Source organism: Calliphora vicina, chromosome 2, assembly GCF_958450345.1.
Source record: "Calliphora vicina chromosome 2, idCalVici1.1, whole genome shotgun sequence".
NCBI lineage: Eukaryota > Metazoa > Arthropoda > Insecta > Diptera > Calliphoridae > Calliphora > Calliphora vicina.
In genome coordinates, this window is record NC_088781.1 from 59158352 (window position 1) to 59179938 (window position 21587).

At 31.1% G+C, this 21587-nt stretch overlaps 2 protein-coding genes across 2 annotated transcripts; both read right to left on the reverse strand.

The window, feature by feature from the left end:
• Nucleotides 1-3108: 3108 nt before the first annotated feature.
• Nucleotides 3109-5569, reverse strand: LOC135951625 (uncharacterized). The gene has a single exon (XM_065501309.1). It carries the CDS (start codon nt 5545-5547, stop codon nt 3217-3219), a length of 2331 nt encoding a protein of 776 aa, XP_065357381.1. The 5' UTR covers nt 5548-5569; the 3' UTR covers nt 3109-3216.
• Nucleotides 5570-15436: 9867 nt separating this feature from the next.
• On the reverse strand, nt 15437-17075 carry Uro (Urate oxidase). The gene is made up of 3 exons (XM_065502090.1): nt 16700-17075; nt 16122-16448; nt 15437-16060 (listed from the first exon to the last, which is right to left on the reverse strand). Exons 1-3 carry the CDS (start codon nt 16908-16910, stop codon nt 15576-15578), a joined length of 1023 nt encoding a protein of 340 aa, XP_065358162.1. The 5' UTR covers nt 16911-17075; the 3' UTR covers nt 15437-15575.
• Between the last annotated feature and the right edge of the window lie 4512 nt (nt 17076-21587).

Sequence of the window (21587 nt, forward strand, 5' to 3'; positions counted from 1 at the left end):
ATAATATATGTACATTAAACAAAAAACATATGTATGTACACTAGAGTGCTCCAAGATTGTATGGACGAAAAAAACTTTCTAGGTACAGGCCGTCCCCCCCTCTAGAATTGTTCTATGTATTGTAGAAACAAGTTGTGTAAAATATTAGGATGATAGGATAACGTTAACTGGTGGCGCAACGACGCTGAAGTTTTCAGGTGCATTTACAAGGGGAAAATATGCAATTTTTTCAGTTAATTTCAGATTTTAGTAAAACTTTCAGACTATATTTAGAATTACCTGGGCTATATTATTCTGAATAGCTTTTACTTAAAAATCATTACAGTAAGGAAATTCTGGTCATTCATCAAAATATGGCCAAAAAATTAGTTTTTCTCGAAAATCGCAAAATGTATATCGCAGGTACGGAAAAACTATAGGAGGTATTGACATACTTTTTTCACATTTTTATTCCCTATTGTGTTGTCAATAAACCCCCATGTGATGATCAAAATATTCTGAAATTTGTTTAACAAAATTTTTAAAAATTTGAAATTGGAGTTTTGAAACTGCCGTTAAAAAATTTAATTTTTTTGGTCATACCTGCGAATAGGTTAACGGTATCCTACGAGGACAAAAACTCATATACAAGTAAATATGGATATATTTTAAGTAAAAATAAGATTTTATTTTAATATTTCTCAAAATATGTTAATTTTGTTCATAAATTTCTTGTTCTAGTGGCCTGAGACACGTTAATGACCTGGCGATTTTTTAATAACTTTAACATTTTTTCACCAATTTTTGTCTTTTATATCTTATTATAACGACAATTACGTACACATTTCGATTCTTTTAAATTAAATTGTAAAAGTCATTATTTAATGGCAAAATTTTTACAAAAACTGAAAAAATTGCATATTTCCCCTTGTAAATGCCCCTGAAAACTTCAGCGTCGTTGCGCCACCAGTTAACGTTATCCTATCATCCTAATATTTTGCACAATTTGTTTCTACAATACATAGAACAATTCTAGAGGGGGGGACGGTCAAAATTCGCAATTTTATTTTTTTGGAGCACTCTAATGTACACAGTCTTATTGACCAACAGGCATATCTTGCAATTCCAAAGCGCTTTGGTGGAATGATGTTGTATGTTCTATAGCTCTACTGCAATACCCAGTAGTTATACAGAACTTGGAATCGTTAATTAATTTTTGAAGATATAAAATCCTCTGCTCTCCTACATTAGGAGGATTTACGGTTGGTACTTATATTCTACTTTGACTTCATAATACTTTTGATTTTGGACCAAATTATTTCAATAGGGTTAAGCATTGGTGAATAGGGACTCAATTTCACGTAAACGTCTGTGGCAAGGACACATACCAAAACGAGTTCAGATAACTTATTCCCAACTCTTGCTATCAACACTTTTGACCCATTCGTTTGCGATTTCGGCAGTAACGAACCTCTGCGACTATCCATTTGAATAATGCATGCGGTACCAATTGCATCTATCAGATGGATGTCGGGGCCATGGGAAGTAGGTATCGAAAGAACTGTTCGGGATCCAACACGAGACCAACCATGTTTTATACGACAAAATAAATTGAAATTGGTCTCTCTATCCAGACAAACACATCTTTCCACATCTGATATTTTTTTTTATTTATTTAATTTTGTTTTTTTTAGTTTAAAATAATTTATATAATGTTTCTAAATTTTATTTAGAATTTTCCCAATTTCATTTGGAATTTTCTCAATTTAAAATGGAAATTCTCAATTTAAAATGAAAATTCTCAATTTCATTTGGAATTTTCTCAATTTCAAATGGAAATTCTCAATTTCATTTGGAATTTTCTCAATTTCAAATGGAAATTCTCAATTTCATTTGGAATTTTCTCAATTTCAATTTGAAATTCTCAAATTTCAATGAAAAATGGTGTAGTGTTTTACGTTTTGTTAAGCACAAATTTTTTTAGAACCCATTTACTTAGTAAAAAAATTAAAAAAATTTTGCTGACTTGAGTGTTTTTAGGGTTGAACCCAAATATTATAAAAATACCAAAAAACCAATTTTTGATAATATGCGAAAAAGTACCCTTTGTTCTGTGGCTCATCATTTCTAAAATAAATCGGCACTGGGAAAAACTTTTGTTAATCCATTACTATTTTTTTACAAAAAAATTACACACTCTCTCAATAGAGTTTTGGACCATTATTTACCGACTTATAGCCACTGTTAAGTTTTAAATGATTTTCATAGATTTTTGGTTGAAAATATAAGAGATCACAAGGACGATCATCCTTTTTCCATTTTTACCACTATTTACTGACTTGCAGTCGTTTGTATGTTTTATTTGATTTTCATTTTATGGACTTATACTCGCTTTTATGTTTTACTTAATTTTCACATCAAAAAACGATTTCTGGTTGAAATATAAGTGATCACTGATGTATAGAGTTTTTCACGGGATTCAAAAGCTATAGGCTGGGTTCAGAAGCTATAGGCTGCTAAGAACCCATGTTTATCGTAAAGCTCGCCTTGACACTTCAATTGGACTGTTGCACAATAGAATACCAATAATTCTAAATTTAATTTTGTGGATTCTGTTGAAATAAGGAGTGTTCGACGACATTTCAAATTTCAGGATTTTATTTTATTTAGTTTTTTCTGGTTAATATATACTTTTGCTTCCCTTTTCGTACGATGTACTGAATATGGGCGTTTGATATGTTCTCTCAATTTTGAGGTGCTTTTTTTTATTCATTATTTTACGTATTTTTAATTAGATCGAAAATAAATGTTTATATGATTAAATTATATCAAACTTAGCATTAGCTCGAATCGAATTGATTTGACAAGACCTAATGGATTGATATTATGTAAAACATTCATTGTCATTACTTCCAATTGGAAAATTGTTCCAAAGGGGTTCCTAAGATAAACTCTAGAAATCAAAAAATTTAGACCATTTAATACTTACATATAGGAAATATCGACTGAAATGTTCTCAAGAACATAGAATCTCGAAATGTTTAAAAACCATTGAAAATCCCTTTATTTGAAAAGTAAAGAAAACACTAACCTCCAAAAGTTATTATTTACCCAAAATTAAAAAAAAACTTTTAAATATATATTTATTATTATATTATTATTGAACACACAATTTACAGATACAAAATTCTCCACTAATTTATATTTATTTGTTTTAACTTTAACTCCATTTCTTCTCTAACCAATCCAGTTGGTAAACCAATTTCTTTGAGGAGCATAACAGATCGGTTTGGTTATCCACAGAATATCAACAGATAAACGCAATATATCTCCCATATCAAAGGAACACTTTCTGCGCTCTCGGGCAACATTACCAGTTGATTCGTTCTTCTCGCTGACATTAGTATCCTTACGATCCCATTTTGAAGATGATTCCGATGAACTTGATCTAGACATTAAAGCTGTATCTTCATTGTAGTTCAAGGAATCATTGTCGGAGTAGTAGTACTCCTTGCGTGTGGAATTAGTTTCGACTACGGTAAGGGGTTGCTGATCACCATAGGAGCGGGCGTATCTTATTTGTTGCAAACCAAATGGATTACCTTGTTGCTGCAAAAGATTATGCTGGAAATCTTGTTGGGGATTGGAGAAATAATTTGAACCGAATTGTGTTGGATAACCAGACTGATAGAGGTTATTGTTTTGTAGCTGCTGTTGTTGGGGTAAAAAGGGATTTTGTTGCTGCAGATTTGTAGATAAACCTCCTGGGTTGTTAAACAACTGTTGTTGTGGTTGTTGTCCTAAATAGTTGTTCTGTTGTAAAGGATTCTGTAAAAAGGGTTGTTGTCCTTGATAATTGCCCAGATATGAACCACCATACAAGTTTTGTTGCTGCTGCTGTTGTTGACTTGGATATAAACCGGCATTTATGTTCTGTTGTTGTCCTGGATATGAACCGCCATACATATTTTGTTGCTGTTGCCCTAATAAAGTTTGCTGTGTCTGCTGAGGGTTAATTAACTGATTATTAATCAGATTCGGATTCATGGTGGTTGCTCCAAGCGGTCTCTTAGTGGTCATAAGAGCAAGTTGTGTTTCAGAGCATTCTTCTTGCACTATTTCCAATAGGAAACCTCCAGAAGGTACACCCGAATAGCCCATGCGCATTCTTAACTTTTTATCACCTGCATTAGTCCAATAGGCCGTGTACATATTGCCCGAACGACAACCACAAAACCGCTGATTATCAATTTCAATAAAGTCCTCTCTACAGACGTTTTGAGTGTTCTGAATAGCGGGCATGCCTATGTTGCCCATAAAGGAACCTGTACCTTGATAACTTTGGCCAAAGTCGAAAAATTTGAAATCCAAACGCAGTCTACAAACACTGGAAGAAGATTTTTGCAGACGGAATACACAATCTCGTTTCTGGAGATTTGGCAAAATATTGCTAAAAATAGTGCGAGGAAAACCGGGACTAGATAAGTATAAACGTTTTTGCTGGAACGCTGACACACAACAGGTCTCCAAAGAGTCGATGGTATTGTCGTATGCCCTAAGTAGGCTGGGAGTAGAAGACCAAGAACCTATATACTGATCTCTAGGATTGGTTAAGAAACCATTATTGGCAGCACCTACAAATGCAGCTTGCTGAGCCTGCACTTGATTAACAGTGTTGGATGGAATGTAGGAGGGCAAGTAGTTGGGTTGAATATTTCCTCCCAAAGTGTTGGCATAAGGAGCCAACTGATTTCCATTTAGGGCTCCATAGTAATTGGGCAATTGTCTTTGTTGTCCATTGTTATCGGTACAAGGTTGCTGCACATTGCTGCCAGGATAATTGGGCAGAGGACCTCGGGATTCACTTGAGGGTACATAAACTGTACCGGTTGCTGGATAAGGTGGGGAAGGTAATTGCGTGGGATAATTCAAACCAAATACAGGTGGCACTGGTACAATTTGATATTGTTCTTGACCCGTTAAATTACGGAAAATTTGCATGAGCTCCGATTCTGGAGGTTGGAAATTACCCGAAGGAGCCGATACTGCTACAGTATCATCATCATCTGTGTCATCGTCATCATCATTCTCATGATCTTTTAATTTTCGCACAAAGTCCTCCCTTTCACAAGCCAAACGTGTTACCAACAATTTAAATCCCTTACCCGTAGTCCAGGGTGATTCATCAGCAAAGAATCTAAGACGCAAAACACCATCCGGTGTATGATATTTCTTAATGCCCACCACCTGGCCGCACAAAACATCCATATCGTCATCAACATTTTCCAAACCAATGGCCAAGTAATCGTTCTTACAATCCTTTGAAGATTCCAAATAAAAATCCAAAAATTGTATATGAAACGTGGTGGGGCACTTAAAGGGCGAACGTATCACATAATCCCAGCAAGTATCGGGCTTATAATTGTTCGGATAATTGGGAGATTCGAGAACGGTTTGACGCGTTTTATGCACTGCCGTTAAAGAACACTTGGGATTTTCATCGTGGGTATGCGATCGTATTAAGGATACCACGTTTAATATAAGACAAAGTTTTAAATATAAATTCATTTTCGATTTTTTATTTTAATTTTTTTGTATTCGTTTTTCTATTTTGTCCGCCTTTGAGGTGCGTCTCGTTAAAATTCTGAATATTGACTGTTTAAAAATTTCTTCACAATTTCAGGTCATTTAGTCGCTGTATTGTCCACTAAGGTGTGAAATTGTTATAATGTTTATTTAACTTTGAATATATTGTAAAGAAAAAAACAAATTTTCTCTGCTTATTTTAAACAATTTAATGTTTTGTTTTGCCAAAAATGCGAAGATAAGAGTAACTTTTAAATGTTGTTAACTATAGGCACAGTGGAATAGAAGCAGCAGTGTGACATGTCAATATAACGTTCGAGTCTTCCAAACGTAAACAATGAATTTATCTGTTTTAATGTTTTTTCTCTCTGTTTACTGTTAACTCTAATTACAGTGTACTGCTGTGAATAAGATCTACTAAGTCCATTAGTAAGTATATTGGTTTATTTTGTAAATGGGTGTTATCTGGCTGCTTGTTTATGTCTATGTTTGATTTTTGCCATGCAAAATTATTTATAAATCTTTTTACAATTATAGTTGATGATATTTCCTTTCTATCTTAAAAAATCTGTAATTACTCATATCTTAAGAATGTGGAGAAAACACTTCACTTCTTAAAATAAATGGCAAACAATTTAAAACAAATTTCGTATTGAGTTTTTGCAAGTCTTCATCATTATTATCTTGTATGTAGCTTTAAACATTTGTTGTGCTAGACGTTATGTCTTTAATATGTCATCCATCCATTACAATTATAAACAATCGCCGACTCAGGAGCTTTTAAGTTGAGATAGTCGCTCTTTATTCACACAAGTGGGCAATTGAAAAGAATCCAAAGAACCTCACTAGGTACACACAGCAACTGTTCGTTCGATTCTTTTGTATTAGATCACGTTTGGTGACCTGTTCTGAAGAATAACCTAAATTGAGGCAAAAAGATTGGCAACACAACAGATCTCGCGCTGCTAATCAAGTAAGAAATTAAAAAGACATTTAGTCTGAAGAGGATCGCAGAAATCGAAACTACATATATTTAACCAGTACTAGGCGAAGAACATTAAGCCACCGGTAGAGGGTCAAAGTCCGACAAGAAAATCTAGTGGTACCTGGGCTCGTAGTGCAAAGGATAAAGCCGAAGTTTTCGCTGAACCCTTAAGTAATGTTTTCCAACCAAACCCCCCGACAAATAATTTTGTATTGGGGGATTTACCTGTTCGCAAAGAAACAGACTCCTAACTAATCAATGTTAGTATAGAAGATGTTCAGAAGATCATAAAGTTCAATCTTAAACTAAAGAAATCTCCAGGTTATTATTTAATTACACCTTCCATGATTGGAAACCTACCAGATGTGGCAATTATTGTGCTCACTGTATTATTCATGCGATCTTGTCTCTAGGAGTTTTTCCAAATGATTGGAAAATCTCCCAAATTATAATGATATCGAAGCCAGGAAAGGATTTGACATTGGCATCATCCTATAGACCTATTAGCATATTGCCTTGTTTGTCTAAACTATTTGAGAGAATAATCCAAGGGAAGATTTTAACATTCTTAAATAGTCAAAACATTATCCCAGATCATCAATACGGATTCCGTAAGCAACATGAAACAATTGAGCAAGTTAACCGCATAACTGGAGAGATACGAAAAAGGTACTGTTCGGCAATATTTCTAGATGTTGCCCAGGCTTTTGACAAGGTTTGTCATAAAGGTCTAATACACAAGATTAAATGCCTACTGCCTTCTAGTACACACAAAATACTAGAGTCTTACTTGTCTTATCAATGCTGGTGTACATCAGGGAAGTGTACTAGGACCAACCCTGTGCCTATTATACATCTCTGATTTGCCCGAGTCCGAAGAACAAACTATTTCCACCTTTGCAGATGACACTGCAATTCTTAGTTCTCATGTGGAATTAAATGTAGCATCTAGAAACCTTGATAATTATATCAGACACGTGGAGACGTGGTTGAATAACTGGAGAATACAAGTGAATGAAATCAAAAGCAAGCACATAATGTTTTCACTCAGGAGAATAAGTTGTCCACCAGTGACACTAAACAGTGTGAACATCCCACAGTCTGATCACGTTACATATCTTGCCATTTATTTAGATAGACTTCTTACTTGGCGTCGGCACATAGAAGCCAAGCAGATCCACATGAAACTAAAAGCTTATAATTTACACTGGCTAATCCACTATCAATCGAAATTGAGCCTTAACTGCAAAGTCATCCTATATAAGACAGTCCTAAAACCAATTTGGACATATGGAATCCAAGTATGGAAAACAGCTAGTAATACCAGTATAGAGCTCATACAGAGAGCACAATCTAAAATTCTTAGAACCATGACGGGAGCTCCATGGTACATATGAAATGAGAACATCCACAGAGACTTAGATGTACCTTTGGTCAAGGATCAGATCAAGGCTGCGTAGAGCTGATTTACCTCTCATCATACTCTTTACTAAATATACTCTTAAACATACAACCAGTAAAGTAAAAAACCAACTTCGGCCATTTTAAGATCATATTTATTGAAGTTTCAGAATAGATGATGAATCAAATCTCCCTTGTAGTGTTGCATGAACGTGTCTATAGGATGATGATACAATCCGGAAGTACTTGCCGAACTGGTTGAAGAAGGAACATTAACTTTTGAACAGATCATGTGATTTATCAATTAACCAAAGTGTATGAAATCGAATATTGTTTCAACAACTGCGGTGATGTCTATTTTGACTATAGAATCCAAGATGTATTAACAAGGTGGCAGCGTAACTACAACAATTACAACAATACAAGAACAATAGTCATTTTTGTTTGTGTAAAACCGTGTAAAGTGTCATAAAAAAAATCACAAAAACGCACTTTTATAAATGAAACACTTTTAACCCTTAAATGCATGATTTTTACTTTTATTTTTCTCTAAAGTATCAAATATTTAGTTGATTTTTATTTATTATATTTCATTTAGCTTTAGTTTGATTTAGAATTTCGTTAGCTGAATCTTTTCGTACCCCATTTGATTTTTCTGAATTAGAATCTGAATTAGTATCAAGCTTATATTCGTCTAAAATTAAGTGGAACTGGAATGTAGACAATTGGCAACAATATGCATTAAAGGGTTAAACATTTTATACACATAAAGTGGTGACAAATACTCACTTTTTTAAATATAAAATAATCTTTTTAATCTTATAACAAATTTAAAAGTGTTTGTAAACAAGCTTTTGACATTTCACAAGGCAAAACACGAGTAGAGCAAAAAATAGTCAGCTGGCGTTACGCTGCCACCTGGTTAAATATGCCTTGATAGAATCTATGTTGCGGTCACAAATTTGCAAATACGTGGAAATAAATGCTTAATCAATACATTGATTCTCAGGAAATATTTTTTCAAATAAGTTTCCATTGTGCTGTCCACTGTGCTGTTTTTCAAAAACCAGTAAATATTATTTTAATATTTTGTAAGATTTACAAAAAAAAATAAACTCAACAATAAAATACTTATCTTTTCTGCAACAAAACTTCCGGTGATTTTGAAATTAAAACTAAATTTAACTGCATAATTTATTTAAAATAAATTCTAATATATATTTTTAAAGAAAACAAGTCTGTCTGCCTGTCATTATTTATTTGAAATTAACTCTATTTAAACCAAATTATACACATAAAGACAATTTCGTCTTATTTACTTTAATGTTTATTTCAATTTGTATTTATTTACAATTTTGTGGGATGCACTTGCACGATTTGTCTTTATTTGTTAAACAAATATTATATAATTTGAAAAATAAAAAGGTTTACATTATGTATTTGCCTTTTATGACTTACTTGAACGTACAACACACATCGTATTTCTGTGTTTACATTTCCATAGTCTACATACAGAGTAAAGTAAACAATGATGATGAGCCATAATGAAAAAAAAGCACCAGCAACTGATATGAGCAACAGGTCATCTTTTCAAAGCATGGGCATGCAAGTTTTTAAATATCTCACTTTATTGCACAAACAAACTCTCTGGGAGTGTGACCATACAGTCTGTACGTTCATGTTTTTGGAACACAGACATCAGGCTTGGTTTTCACCTTCACAACAATTTTTTTGCACTTTTTTTCTCACACTCTCGCCCAGTAAACAATTTGGTAAAGCATTGTACAGTGGAGCCGATTGTATTATTTATGATTCTAAATACCAAAAAGTTAACATCACGTAGGAAAAACTTTTTTTGCACTTCTACACATCAGCTTGTTTAAAACTCTTTAGGACCTAAAAGAACACTGTACAACACAAAAAAAATTACAAGTTCCGACCAATAAATTTTTATTGAGGATGTAAACTTCGAAAGTTTACATATGAATTTCATTTGAGGGGAGGTAAACCATGTGAGTTTCCCAACTCACATGGTTTCTTATGCCGATTAACAATAAGAAATGAAATTCAGATGTAACTTATCAAAATTTGTTGGTCGGACCTTGTAATTTTGGAAAAAATTTGATTTTGTTTTTTAGTGTAATTAAGAAACTGTGTATAAAACTGTATTTTACTTCGTTTTAGCTCACTGTGTTATTGGTTGTGTAGGTTTTCGAGTATAAAATTTCTTTTATGTTGATTTTGGTGTATAAATGTGTAAAAATGCATTAGGTTTTATTACTACAACAACAACGAAAAAATTGTATTTCATAAAGTGTAAAAATTTTATTAATTTAGTTACACATGTAAATGTACACGAAGTATATGTGTAAATGTGGGAAGGTAAATGGATATGATAAAATTACCGTTAAATTTGTTTTATATAGTTTTTTTTAACAAGCCCGTAAAGAGCTACATATGGCCCTTTGGGCTTCTTATGATTTTTATAATGAGTTCGGGATGGTTCTACGGCGATGTTTCTGTTTGAGATGAATCTGTGGTATTATAATGAACCAATTTATTGGATATTTTTATGGTAATGGACATAATTATTGTCGCATTTATTTAATTGAATATCAAGATGTATTCAATTAAACAGTCTTTGCCGAATACTTTGAATAAATTCTAAATAAAAGCGACAATAATTATGTCCATTACCATAAAAATATCCAATAAATGGGACAGTCTTTGCCGTTTCCAAATTATCGTAAGTGACAAAACACAAATTTTACAGGAGAAGGTTTTTTTTGATTATTTTGAAATTTATACATAGAATGAAAAATGTTATGATGCGATATAATATAATTTCGTTCAAGCAATTTGGGGGCCCTGGTGAGCCCATGTGGTACATATTTAAAATTTAAACTCGACAGCACTTCCTCTTTGTGCATGTGAAATTTCATTCAAACCAATCTAACCATTTAGAAGTTACAGATTTATTCCCCTCTTTTTATACCCTTCACCTTCGTGAGAAGGGTATATATGTTTGTCATTTCGTTAGTAATTTCCACAATATAATTTTCCGACCCTATAAAGTATATATATTCTGGATTCTTATAGATAGCGGAGTCGATTAAGCCATGTCCGTCTGTCTGTTGATATCAACTTTCCGAAGCCCCCAAATAACTTACATAGACGATTCATACATCAATATAATTCTTCCGGCTCGGATGCTATTTAAAATTGGTCCACCAATGGCTGAGATATAAGGAACAAACCAGGACAACCTCGATTTTTTACCTATTTTGAACCTATATTTGGATTACTAAGTCATTAATATAGATAATAAGGATATCTAATGATAGATATTTCAAAACCTTTGCAACGGCGTATATAAGACCATAGTAAGTTGGACCTACAATATGTCAAAATCGAAAAAAATATTATTAACCCGAATTTTTTTCACCAAAAGTTTTTTTTCGCTAAAAATTAAAAAAAAAATTTTAAATTTTTAAAAAAAAAATAAATTTTGTTTCCCTAAAAATTGAAGTATAATTTGGTGAAGGGTATATAAGATCCGGCACAGCCTAATATAGCTCTCTTACTTCTTTTTCTATCCCATTGTGTGTCGCTTACGATAAAATTAGTTTACTGTAAAATGTAAACATTGACTTACGATAAAATCTTACCCCTATATTTTTAATGTTACTAACAATTATGATATTCTGAGAACGCTTAAACATCAGTCGGTCCATAAAATTTTAATTTCTGCAATAAAAAAAAATTAGAAAATGTCGCTTGTGCTAAGGGCTCGATATACAGAAGTAATTTTCAATAGGATGGTGACCCAATGCACACGTAAAAAATCGTAAAGAATGGTGTTCCTAGAAGAATGTATTATTAATGCAGTTATCAGCTCAATGTCTTGAATTCAATCCTATTGAGAATTTTTAGTGAATCGTGAATTGGCGGTTGAAACAATACCGATTAACTCCTACCAATTTGTACGAGCTTTAACAGCGGATTGAGCACGAGAGAGAGTATTCCAAAAAAAGTTAATGAAAAATTTATAGATAATGTGCCAATGCGTGTAAAATTTTATTTACGTAATAAAGGATTTTGAAAATTTTTTTAAAAAATGCAATTCTTCCCTAAAGTTATTGTGGGGTGCAAAATTGAGTACATGCGAGTTATTTTAGTTTTGTCTGTTTTTTTATTTAGAACTGGATGTTTTTTATTTTGAATTGTAATTCATTTTGTTACATATTAAACATAAAATAAATGACAGAAAAAATGTTTGGATTTACTTTATTAGTTTTATTTGTATTCCATAAGAAGTGCACAAAATAGAAACATGTACTCATTTGAGCACCCCACTGTACATACATATGTATATGTATCATGTGTATTCATGTGTATCGTAAATTAACAATATTAATGGTTACCACAATCATGTAAATAGTTACTGTGACTATGATATTATTAAAAAAACTTGTAACAATGTTGAAATGGTTAAAGTAAACATACGCAACTATATTTTTTCTATATCACATGAAGATCTACAATCACCGAGGCATATATTGATTACAGTAATTTTGACTTACCTGCACAACCAACTTTGCACGATATTTTGTGCAGGTAAGCTAAAAGTGCAGTTAACATCAGTTAACTTACCTGCTTATTGATGCTGGTAAGTGCATTTAAATTTACTGCCCAAAAAAGCAGCTAACGGCAAATAATTTACATGAAGTTTTGTGATGTTTCCCTTTAAAAATAATGACAAATTTGGTCTTTTAGCTACTTTTAAAATTATTAAGAAGTTTACAACACAATTTTTTATTCAAAATCGTATTTTTCTTATTTTGTTTTGATTTAATTTTATATTAAGCAGCTAAATGAAATTTTTTTCATGAAAACCAGTTATAGCTTCCAAAAGTATTATGCACTTTCCTTATATATACAGGTATGAACAATGCACTTAAATTAACGAATTTGTATAGAGTTTGATAAATATATATAACAAACACAAGTTTTGTGCACTTATATGCAAAATGCTCTTATGTGAAAGGCAGGTAAGTCAAAACTACTGTATTAGAAACCCATAATAATAATGAAGAAACAACTTTGACAATTTAAGATTAAAGAAGGAATTTTATGTTTTATAACTCGATAATAAAACCAATATGGTGTTATGAAACACTTTAAATTTCCGGCTCTTAACAGAAAGGGCAATAGAGCTCCTGTCAACAGGTTGGATCATTTAATTTGTGTGACAGCCATAGATAGCAAAATATTTTTTTATTTTTTTTCCATGGTATCGGCGAAAAGAGATTTGACTCCAACGATGAAATAATCTCTCACCAAAAACTTATTTTGATGATATGGTGTTTTGAAACACAGCTATGGAGCACTGCTTCAGCTTCAAATATCGAAAAAAATTCAAAGACTTCAAAACTGGATATTAAAAAAATTACTGAGGAAATGTTAAGTTTGTTTTTGTGTAAATAATTTTTATTAAAATATATTTTTATCCATTGTAATCAACATATATTTGTATTACACGGTGCTACAGTGAGAAAAACTTGTAAAACGACAAAGCGTGGGTTATAGGTCTTGTTGAGTACATTTCAAATTGTGTCAAAAAATTTGTCGAAAAAGTTTATAAACTTTTGTAAATTTAAACCGATTTTAACAAGTAATGTCTCGTTTTTTTCTATATACAATTTTCTTTAAAACATTGTACAAAAAAATAGGTTTTCATAGAAAATACATTTTATGCATACATTTTATGACAGCTTAATTCTTTGCCTTTCCATAACCATAACTGTTTTTTTTTCGGTTTGAGTTAGAGGTAATGAAGTACTACGACCTATCGTAAAACAGTTTTTTTTAAAATAACACAAAATTTTAAGGGTTTTGCAAAATCTTTAAAAATGGGGTCTACAACCGCCACTTGGTCGCTTTTCAAGTTCTTACAAAAAGTGTTTTTTAGCAGTTATTTAAAAATTTAGAATCACAATTAAATAAGGAATGAAATGAAACATTTCTTAAAATTTATTTAGCTAAACTTAAAGTAGTTCGGTTCAGTCCGTTATATATTATTAAATACTAAAAACACTGCCATTTTATTTCGTTTTTGAGCTTACGGATTTTGGCAAATTCAAAACATAGAGGTTTGTAAACCATTTTGAAAATCTTTACAAACTTCCTCTAAATTTGTTCGTATTAATATTTCAGCTCTAATCAGGTCGAATGACATTCAGTTTATTTCACAAAAAGCTTTGCTTACTGGTATTGAAAATACTGGTATTTCACCTTTGGTAAAAAAATAGGACCTCATCATTTGACAAATCTCGTGGTATTTGTTTCTAAACTTCACGATATATGTATAATTTATCGTTATCTATTTCTTCAGATATTTGAAGGTTTTGCGGAAGTTTTGTAAATCTTCCCAAGAAAATATGTTTTTTTTAAATTTAAAAATGCTATTTAAAAAAAACGATTTTCTAAATAGCTGACCGCTTTAAAAAGTCTTCTATTTCAGCCTTAAAAGTTTTTTGTTCATTAGGCGAAACTTTTTTCAAAATGCTGTTAACTTTGGTGCCAAAAAATGTTCATTTATTCTACTTTTGAGGCTATTTATAAGTAAGAGTCATTCCAAGAGCTAAAATAGTTGTATGAAATTCCTGCACTATGTTTTGCATAAAATATAAAAATGCTTCTGATAATCCTTAACTTTTACATTGTTCTTCTTCATTGACATCATTATCAGTAATTCCATATGACACGTATTCCCATAAAACATTTTAGCATTTATTTTTTTCCTTTTTTCAAAAAATACATACAATTTTTTGCATAAGTTATAACTGTGTACTAATTAGTAGTATGTAAATTTGAAGTAATAAATAATATAGATATTATTATCGAAAATTTCTATTTAGCTGGACAAATGAAATTTTAGCTTGAAACTGGACAGGCGTCAAAAAAGCTGGATAATCCAGCCAATTCCAGCCAGGCTGGCAACCCTAGTTGGGTACCAGGCTGTCTGGTTTCGGGATACAATCATTTTAGTATCTCATAGGTGACACAAAGGAGTTTGTTCTATGATTCTATTAAACATTTCTTTTAAATTCTACCTTCCTCACCACTTCTATGGCCTATATTATATCCATCAATTGTTGGATGTTATCTAATTTCTACATGTCTGCTCCTTATGTTGCACATTTTCCTATTTATGATGCATTGCCAAAATAATGCTACAAATAAATTTAATTACATTTTTTACAATTTTATGTCGCCATTTCTGCAAAACAGTGAATAAAAATACAAATTTTAATGGGAAATCCATATTGTATGTATAATTTTAACACTTTTTTTAAAAAATGCCAAATGTTTTACAATAAAGTATCCACCCCCAAAAAAGTTCATTAAACTAAATGCCAAAAAAATGTGCTAAGTGCTTTGGAAAAAAATACGAGAAAAGTAAATACTTATACATGTAAAACATAAATTAACAAAATATTTTATATTATTGACCTTCTGTTAAAGAATTTATTTGAAATGTGTTTGTTTAAGAACTAAATAAATGGAATTTTTACAAAAAAAATTTACTAAAAAATAAAAGAAAAACCAAATCCATTGTTCTTTACAAATGACTGACTAAATCTTTGCGTGCCAATTGAGCATAAATAGTGCCATGAGGTTTATCGACTGGTATAAAGACTTCATTATTCTCACCCGGCACTACACTTTGGAAGGGTTTGGTATCGAAATTGAAATAATGCTTGTTGGGCATAGTCATCGATATGACTGAGACTTCTGGCAAAGCTTCGAGTACTTCCTTTTCTGTTAGATATAAAGTGTGTTGGACGGAGGGTGAGGAGGTGCCTACATTGGGATCGCCAGCAAATTTCTTAACAATAATATTCTTAACGGTATTCCAATCTTGACAGAATTTAACATTGTTGGTGCGTGAATATTCCCACGAACAATCGACAATGGTGCTAAAGATGCGATCGTATTGATCGGGCAATGAACGGAACTCATCATTCACAAAGTTCACAAATGAAGATTGTGTGGTCTTTAAAACGCGTAGCCCTCTAATGCCGCTAATAACAGTTTGCTTGGGTTCTGTTAAGAAAAAAAAGAAATTATTATTATGTTATTTTTAAAACTAATACGTTTAACTTACCAGTTCTTCTTAAAACGACATCACAGTAGCGCACTTCGGTGGGGGTGAAAATGAAGGCGTGATTGTGTTTTTGTCTATTGTTAAATGTGGAAAAGTTAGGCGATTCCCCACAGCCACCTGTTCCATTGCCAATTTGGTCTTGACAGATTCTTTGCCAGGGATATTCCTCTACATGAATATGAACCTCTTCAACATGGGAATATTGATTGAGGAAATGTGAAGCCAAGATTAAACCAAACTTTTCGGGATTTTCAATGCCAAACTTCTTGGCCAATAGGTAGACTGTGTTCTTTTGAGAATCGGTTGCAACAATATCGGAATTATCACCTTTAAAGGGAAAATTGAGAAATAGAAAATTAGGCATATTGAAGAGAAAAAGATTTTCAATCTGTTCAACCTTAAAATGTTAAAATATTGAGAAATTATTTAAAAACCTATTTAATGATTTGTTATTACTGTAATGATTAAGTTCTATTTTTTTCTATTTATATTTTTTTAAATTCTATTCAATTACTATTCTATTAAAGAAATTTCAGTTCAATACCCAGTATCAAATAATATAATGATTTCAAACTCACCCTGGAAATAATCCTTTTTACTGTACAATTTCAAATGTGTACCCACTTCGATTTCCTTTATCGAATGCACTGGTCCATCCCTCTTAACATGTAGCACCTTGACACAGTCTTTGCCATAGCCATGATCCGAAATTGTATATTGATGAGGTGATTCAAAATCTTGTTGGGCGGATCCCTTGCCAACTGGACGTTGCAATGGTCTGGCAAACATTTTGTTAATGCTTTATTACTACAACTTTCACAACTTCTTTTCAGACACCGTCTACAAACACTCTCCTTAACCGAATTTTTGGGAATCGGTGAAATTTGTTTTGCCTTTGGTACGCACAGCTTGTAAGCGTAGTCACTCAAATATGACTGATTTTTCCAAATGAATCGTAATAGACTTTATAGGATTCAGTCATTAAGATTAGTTTCTCCAAATTCACTTTAAATGTCATGGTTATCTTGGTTATCAGTGTTTTTTTTTCTATTTGAAATAATCGCGTTATCTTTATGATTTAAATAAGTACATATGTATGTATTTCTAAATAATAAGATGAAAAACAATTATGAAATTGTTTCTGATTAATTATATCCATATTTACAAACCAATGTATAGTTGTATGTATTTACTTCTAGATATGGATATAGACGTCTGTCTCGATCTGTCAACATATATAGGTACGTATAATGTACGTCTTACATATTTACAATTGTTTCCAAGAGCTGCTACTTTAAATATTATTCACTTTTTATTTATATTTTAAAATTTAAATTTAGAATTTTATCTGCTGCAGCTTTTTAGAATGGAAGTTTTATTTTATTTCCTTGTATGCATTTATTTAAAATTTAAATTAACCCATCATCGGGATGCTTATGGGGCATTTCATACCAAGTGAACCAATTTTTGAAATCGATGTCATCCGATCGGGATGAAATTTGCACCAAGGTTAGTTCTATTGGATAGTAACTAAGACACAAAAAAATTAGCAAAAAAATTTTTTTTAAAAAAAAATAAAAAAATGTATTTTGATAGATATCCCACTAGCATCCCACTATGCCACCAAATAGGTCTTAAAGGAAAAGACCTAAGCTTTCTTTTGAGCAAAAAAAAATTTTTAAAAAAAGTGTACATATTGGAAAAAAATTAGATTTTGCAAAAAAAAATCAAAAATTGTATTTCTTGAGTTACAAAATATTTATTTGATAGATATCCCACTCGCATCCACTAAGGGACCAAAATTATCTTAAAGGAATGGACCTAAGCTTTCTTTTGAGCAAAAACAATTTTGGAAAAAAGGGCCCATATTGGAAAAAAATTTCGATTTTGCAAAAAAAAAATCAAAAATTGTATGTCTTGAGTTACAAAATATTTATTTTGATAGATATCCCACTAGCATCCCACTAAGCGACCAAATTGGTCTTCAAGGAAAATGTCTAAGCTTTATTTTAAGAAAAAAGGGCCCATTTTAAAAAAAAGTCAACAAAAGTTTTTGATTTCAGAAAAAAAATATTAATCGATTAATTTTCTGAAGACCCCAGATATCTTCGAGATCCAAATCTTCAATAATTCTGTCAGACATGCTTTCGATAAGTCTCCTATTTAAAATCAGCAAAATCGGTCCACAAATGGCTGAGATATGAGAAAAAATCAAGATAACCTCTATTTTTTACCTACATACATACGTATATCTGGATTACTAAGTCATTAATATAGACAATATGGATATCTAATGATAGATATTTCAAAGACCTTTGCAATACCATAGTAAGTTGGACCTGCAATGGGTCAAAATCGGAAAAAATATTTTTTAAACCGAATTTTTTTTTTCACCAAAAAACAAAAAAAAAATTTTAAATTTAAAAAATTAAAATTTGAAAAATTTAAATAAAATTTTTTTTTCCAAAGAATTAAAAAAACAAGTTTGGAAAAAAAAATTTTGTTCACCTAAAAATATTGAAAATTTGTATTTTGAAGTATAATTTGGTGAAGGGTATATAAGATTTGGCGCAGCAGAATATAGCTGTATTACTTGTTTTTGATTTGCAATATTTCGCAATGGTTTAAAAATTTTGTTATTGCCTTTCAAGCAAAAATGTCCTAAAATAATACTACTATGTATGCTATGTTTATTGTGTTATCGTAACCAACCAGCAGAGACCTGCGCCGAACGCCAAGAGTCGGTTAAGCCGAGCCGCCGAGTCGTGAAATATTAAGACATTAATACAATATGACATGATAGGAGATCTTGTGAATTGACCAAATATATTGTATTTAAAATTACGTAAAGTAATCTTTTAAACGTCAAAAGATTTTGAAAAATAATAAAAATAGTTTACCATTAAGGGTTAACATTTATAACAATGTACTTAAAACTATTAAGATAAATTAATTTTATATTTTCATAAATTGTATGGCATTAAAACTGAACAATTTTTATATACTTAATTTCACTATTTAAATACATATTATAAATTTTAACCAAATTGGACGATAATTGGGTTAAAAAGTTTTTAATAAAAACTAAATCTGTATACATATGCATAAATACTAGGGGGCTATAAGAAATTTTACGTAATACATAAATAAATTTAAGAATTATGATATTTAATTTGTTTTTTTTTTTTTAAAAAAAGTAAAATCACACATCCATATTTTAATTTCTGTCTTACATATTTATTTTCCTCAAAATGTTCACAACATTAAAATAGTCTTTCACAATGTGTTAATATTACAAAAATGTTAATGCAAATTGTTGACATTTGTCACTATAGTTTTAGATTACATTTCAAATAGATATACAATTGGATTGTCAGTGTCATGTAATAATTGTGCTGCTATTTTAACAGATTTCATATTCAAAAATATCTTTCCAAAATGTTCCATTGTTATTTTGCTCTCGCATTTGTAGTCGTTATTACTGCCTAATGTCTAAATAGTGATAAAGATTTTAGAATTAAAACTATTTGCTGTAGATTAAAATGAATGTTGTAAACAAAATTTTTTAGGAAATGTCAACAACAGATTTAGTAAATATTATTATTAATTTCAACCTGAGATAAAATTTGGTTGCATTTATTTTAAGGTATATTATATAAAGTGTGTACACGAAACAATATCATCACAGAAAGATACAGATATTGGGGAATTTAGGCCTCTATCGGTATACTATAGATTCTCCATCCCCTTAATTCCCTTACATTGTTTCTAGATCAATAACCTGTGTCTCTACATTCTTCATTGGATTAAACCTAAATTCTGAAAGAAAAAGAATTAAAATATCTCGATTTGTCTTTTTATGTTTCCTGGCTCAAACTTTATACATCATCTATGAATTTCACGAACTTTTTATCACAACGATCGAAAGCTTGTTTTTTAAAACTGTTCTGTTTTATAACGCAATCAGGAGACAATTTTTAAGAAGTGTTATCTATGTTTAATTGGAATTTTCACAAGTTTTGGACTCGTTTTGACTCGTTTTAAACGAAAATGTTTAAAATTTACGAAATTGGATGAACAGGGTTGTCTAATATCAAGTTGGTAGGTGAGCATTGCTCTCACAAATTAACATTAGGAATAATTAATTTAATTTCGTCAACATTATTACTCCTCCCATCCATCTAATGAACCAATTTTATCGTGTACATACTTTATATTATACAAAAATAATTTGATAACAATTTCAGCACAGTTATTTTATATCTGTCAAGTCTTTGAAGGCGTGAAATAAGTCACGAACTTATTATTTTGATAGTGGTCTTAGGAGAAGCACGCTTGTCCGCAAATATTGTTGCCCATGGAAACACCTGGAAACTACGTTGAGTATTGCATTAACCTATATTTGTTTAGATAAACGGAATTTTAAACATTATTCACAAATCACTTAAGAAGAACAGTGATTTAAATCATTTTATTTTGGAAATAACTAAGAAGCTCTTGCTTGAACCATTAAATATTTCAAAAGAAGGCAAGATTTGTGACTGTCCTGAAGTGTACATAAGTATAGGCATTTTGTACAGTATATACTAGTATAAAATTCACCATAATAACTTGATATTTCATGATGTAGTGATTTGTTGTGAAGACAAATTTAATATTCAAATTAATGTAAAATTCTAACGATATTACGAACGATACATATTATATATGTAAATCGAAAGATCTGTAAACAAATTTGTTGATATCTTGTGTCATTGTCGTTATACTGAATGCTGAAATTCCCAATACGTGAAAAATTTGTTAAAATAATTTTAATTTTTTCTAAAATCTAGCATAAAAACTTTACTGAATTGAAAGCAGTAGGAATTGGTATAGTATCTTTTTTGCTTCCGATTTTACTGAAATATTACAAGGATTCTGTTTGATATTCCTCTCCTAATGAAGCGATCGTTAAAAGAAATAACCCACACATGTAATATTATTTTTTGTAGATATTTTCAAAGACTTTTTTTATTCTTCTCATTCGATTAATAAATTAATTTTTGGTGATTTTTTTTAAAACTTTACAGGCATTCAACTACGAATCCATGTAAATACAAATCTACACAGAAATGCCTCAACTCTGATTGTGTCAAATTTTATAAAGATATCTCCAATCGTTAATATTACCCACTTCATGAGACTTATGAAACATATTCCTAATCGAATCTGAGTCAACTTGAGTTAACTTAAACTTGTATCGAAGCTGAATAAAATAGAATCCTACGATAAAATTTGAACCTGTTAAGAAGTTAACTGATTGAGGTCAATTTACATTTCCAGCCAAATAGAAAACAAATTAAAAAGTATTCGTTATTATGGTATTGACCAAACAATGGAAATCTGTATCCGATTCCAGTCATAGTATATTTTATAACATGAATTGGACCCATACCTTACCCTGAAAAACAGCTCCACATCATAATA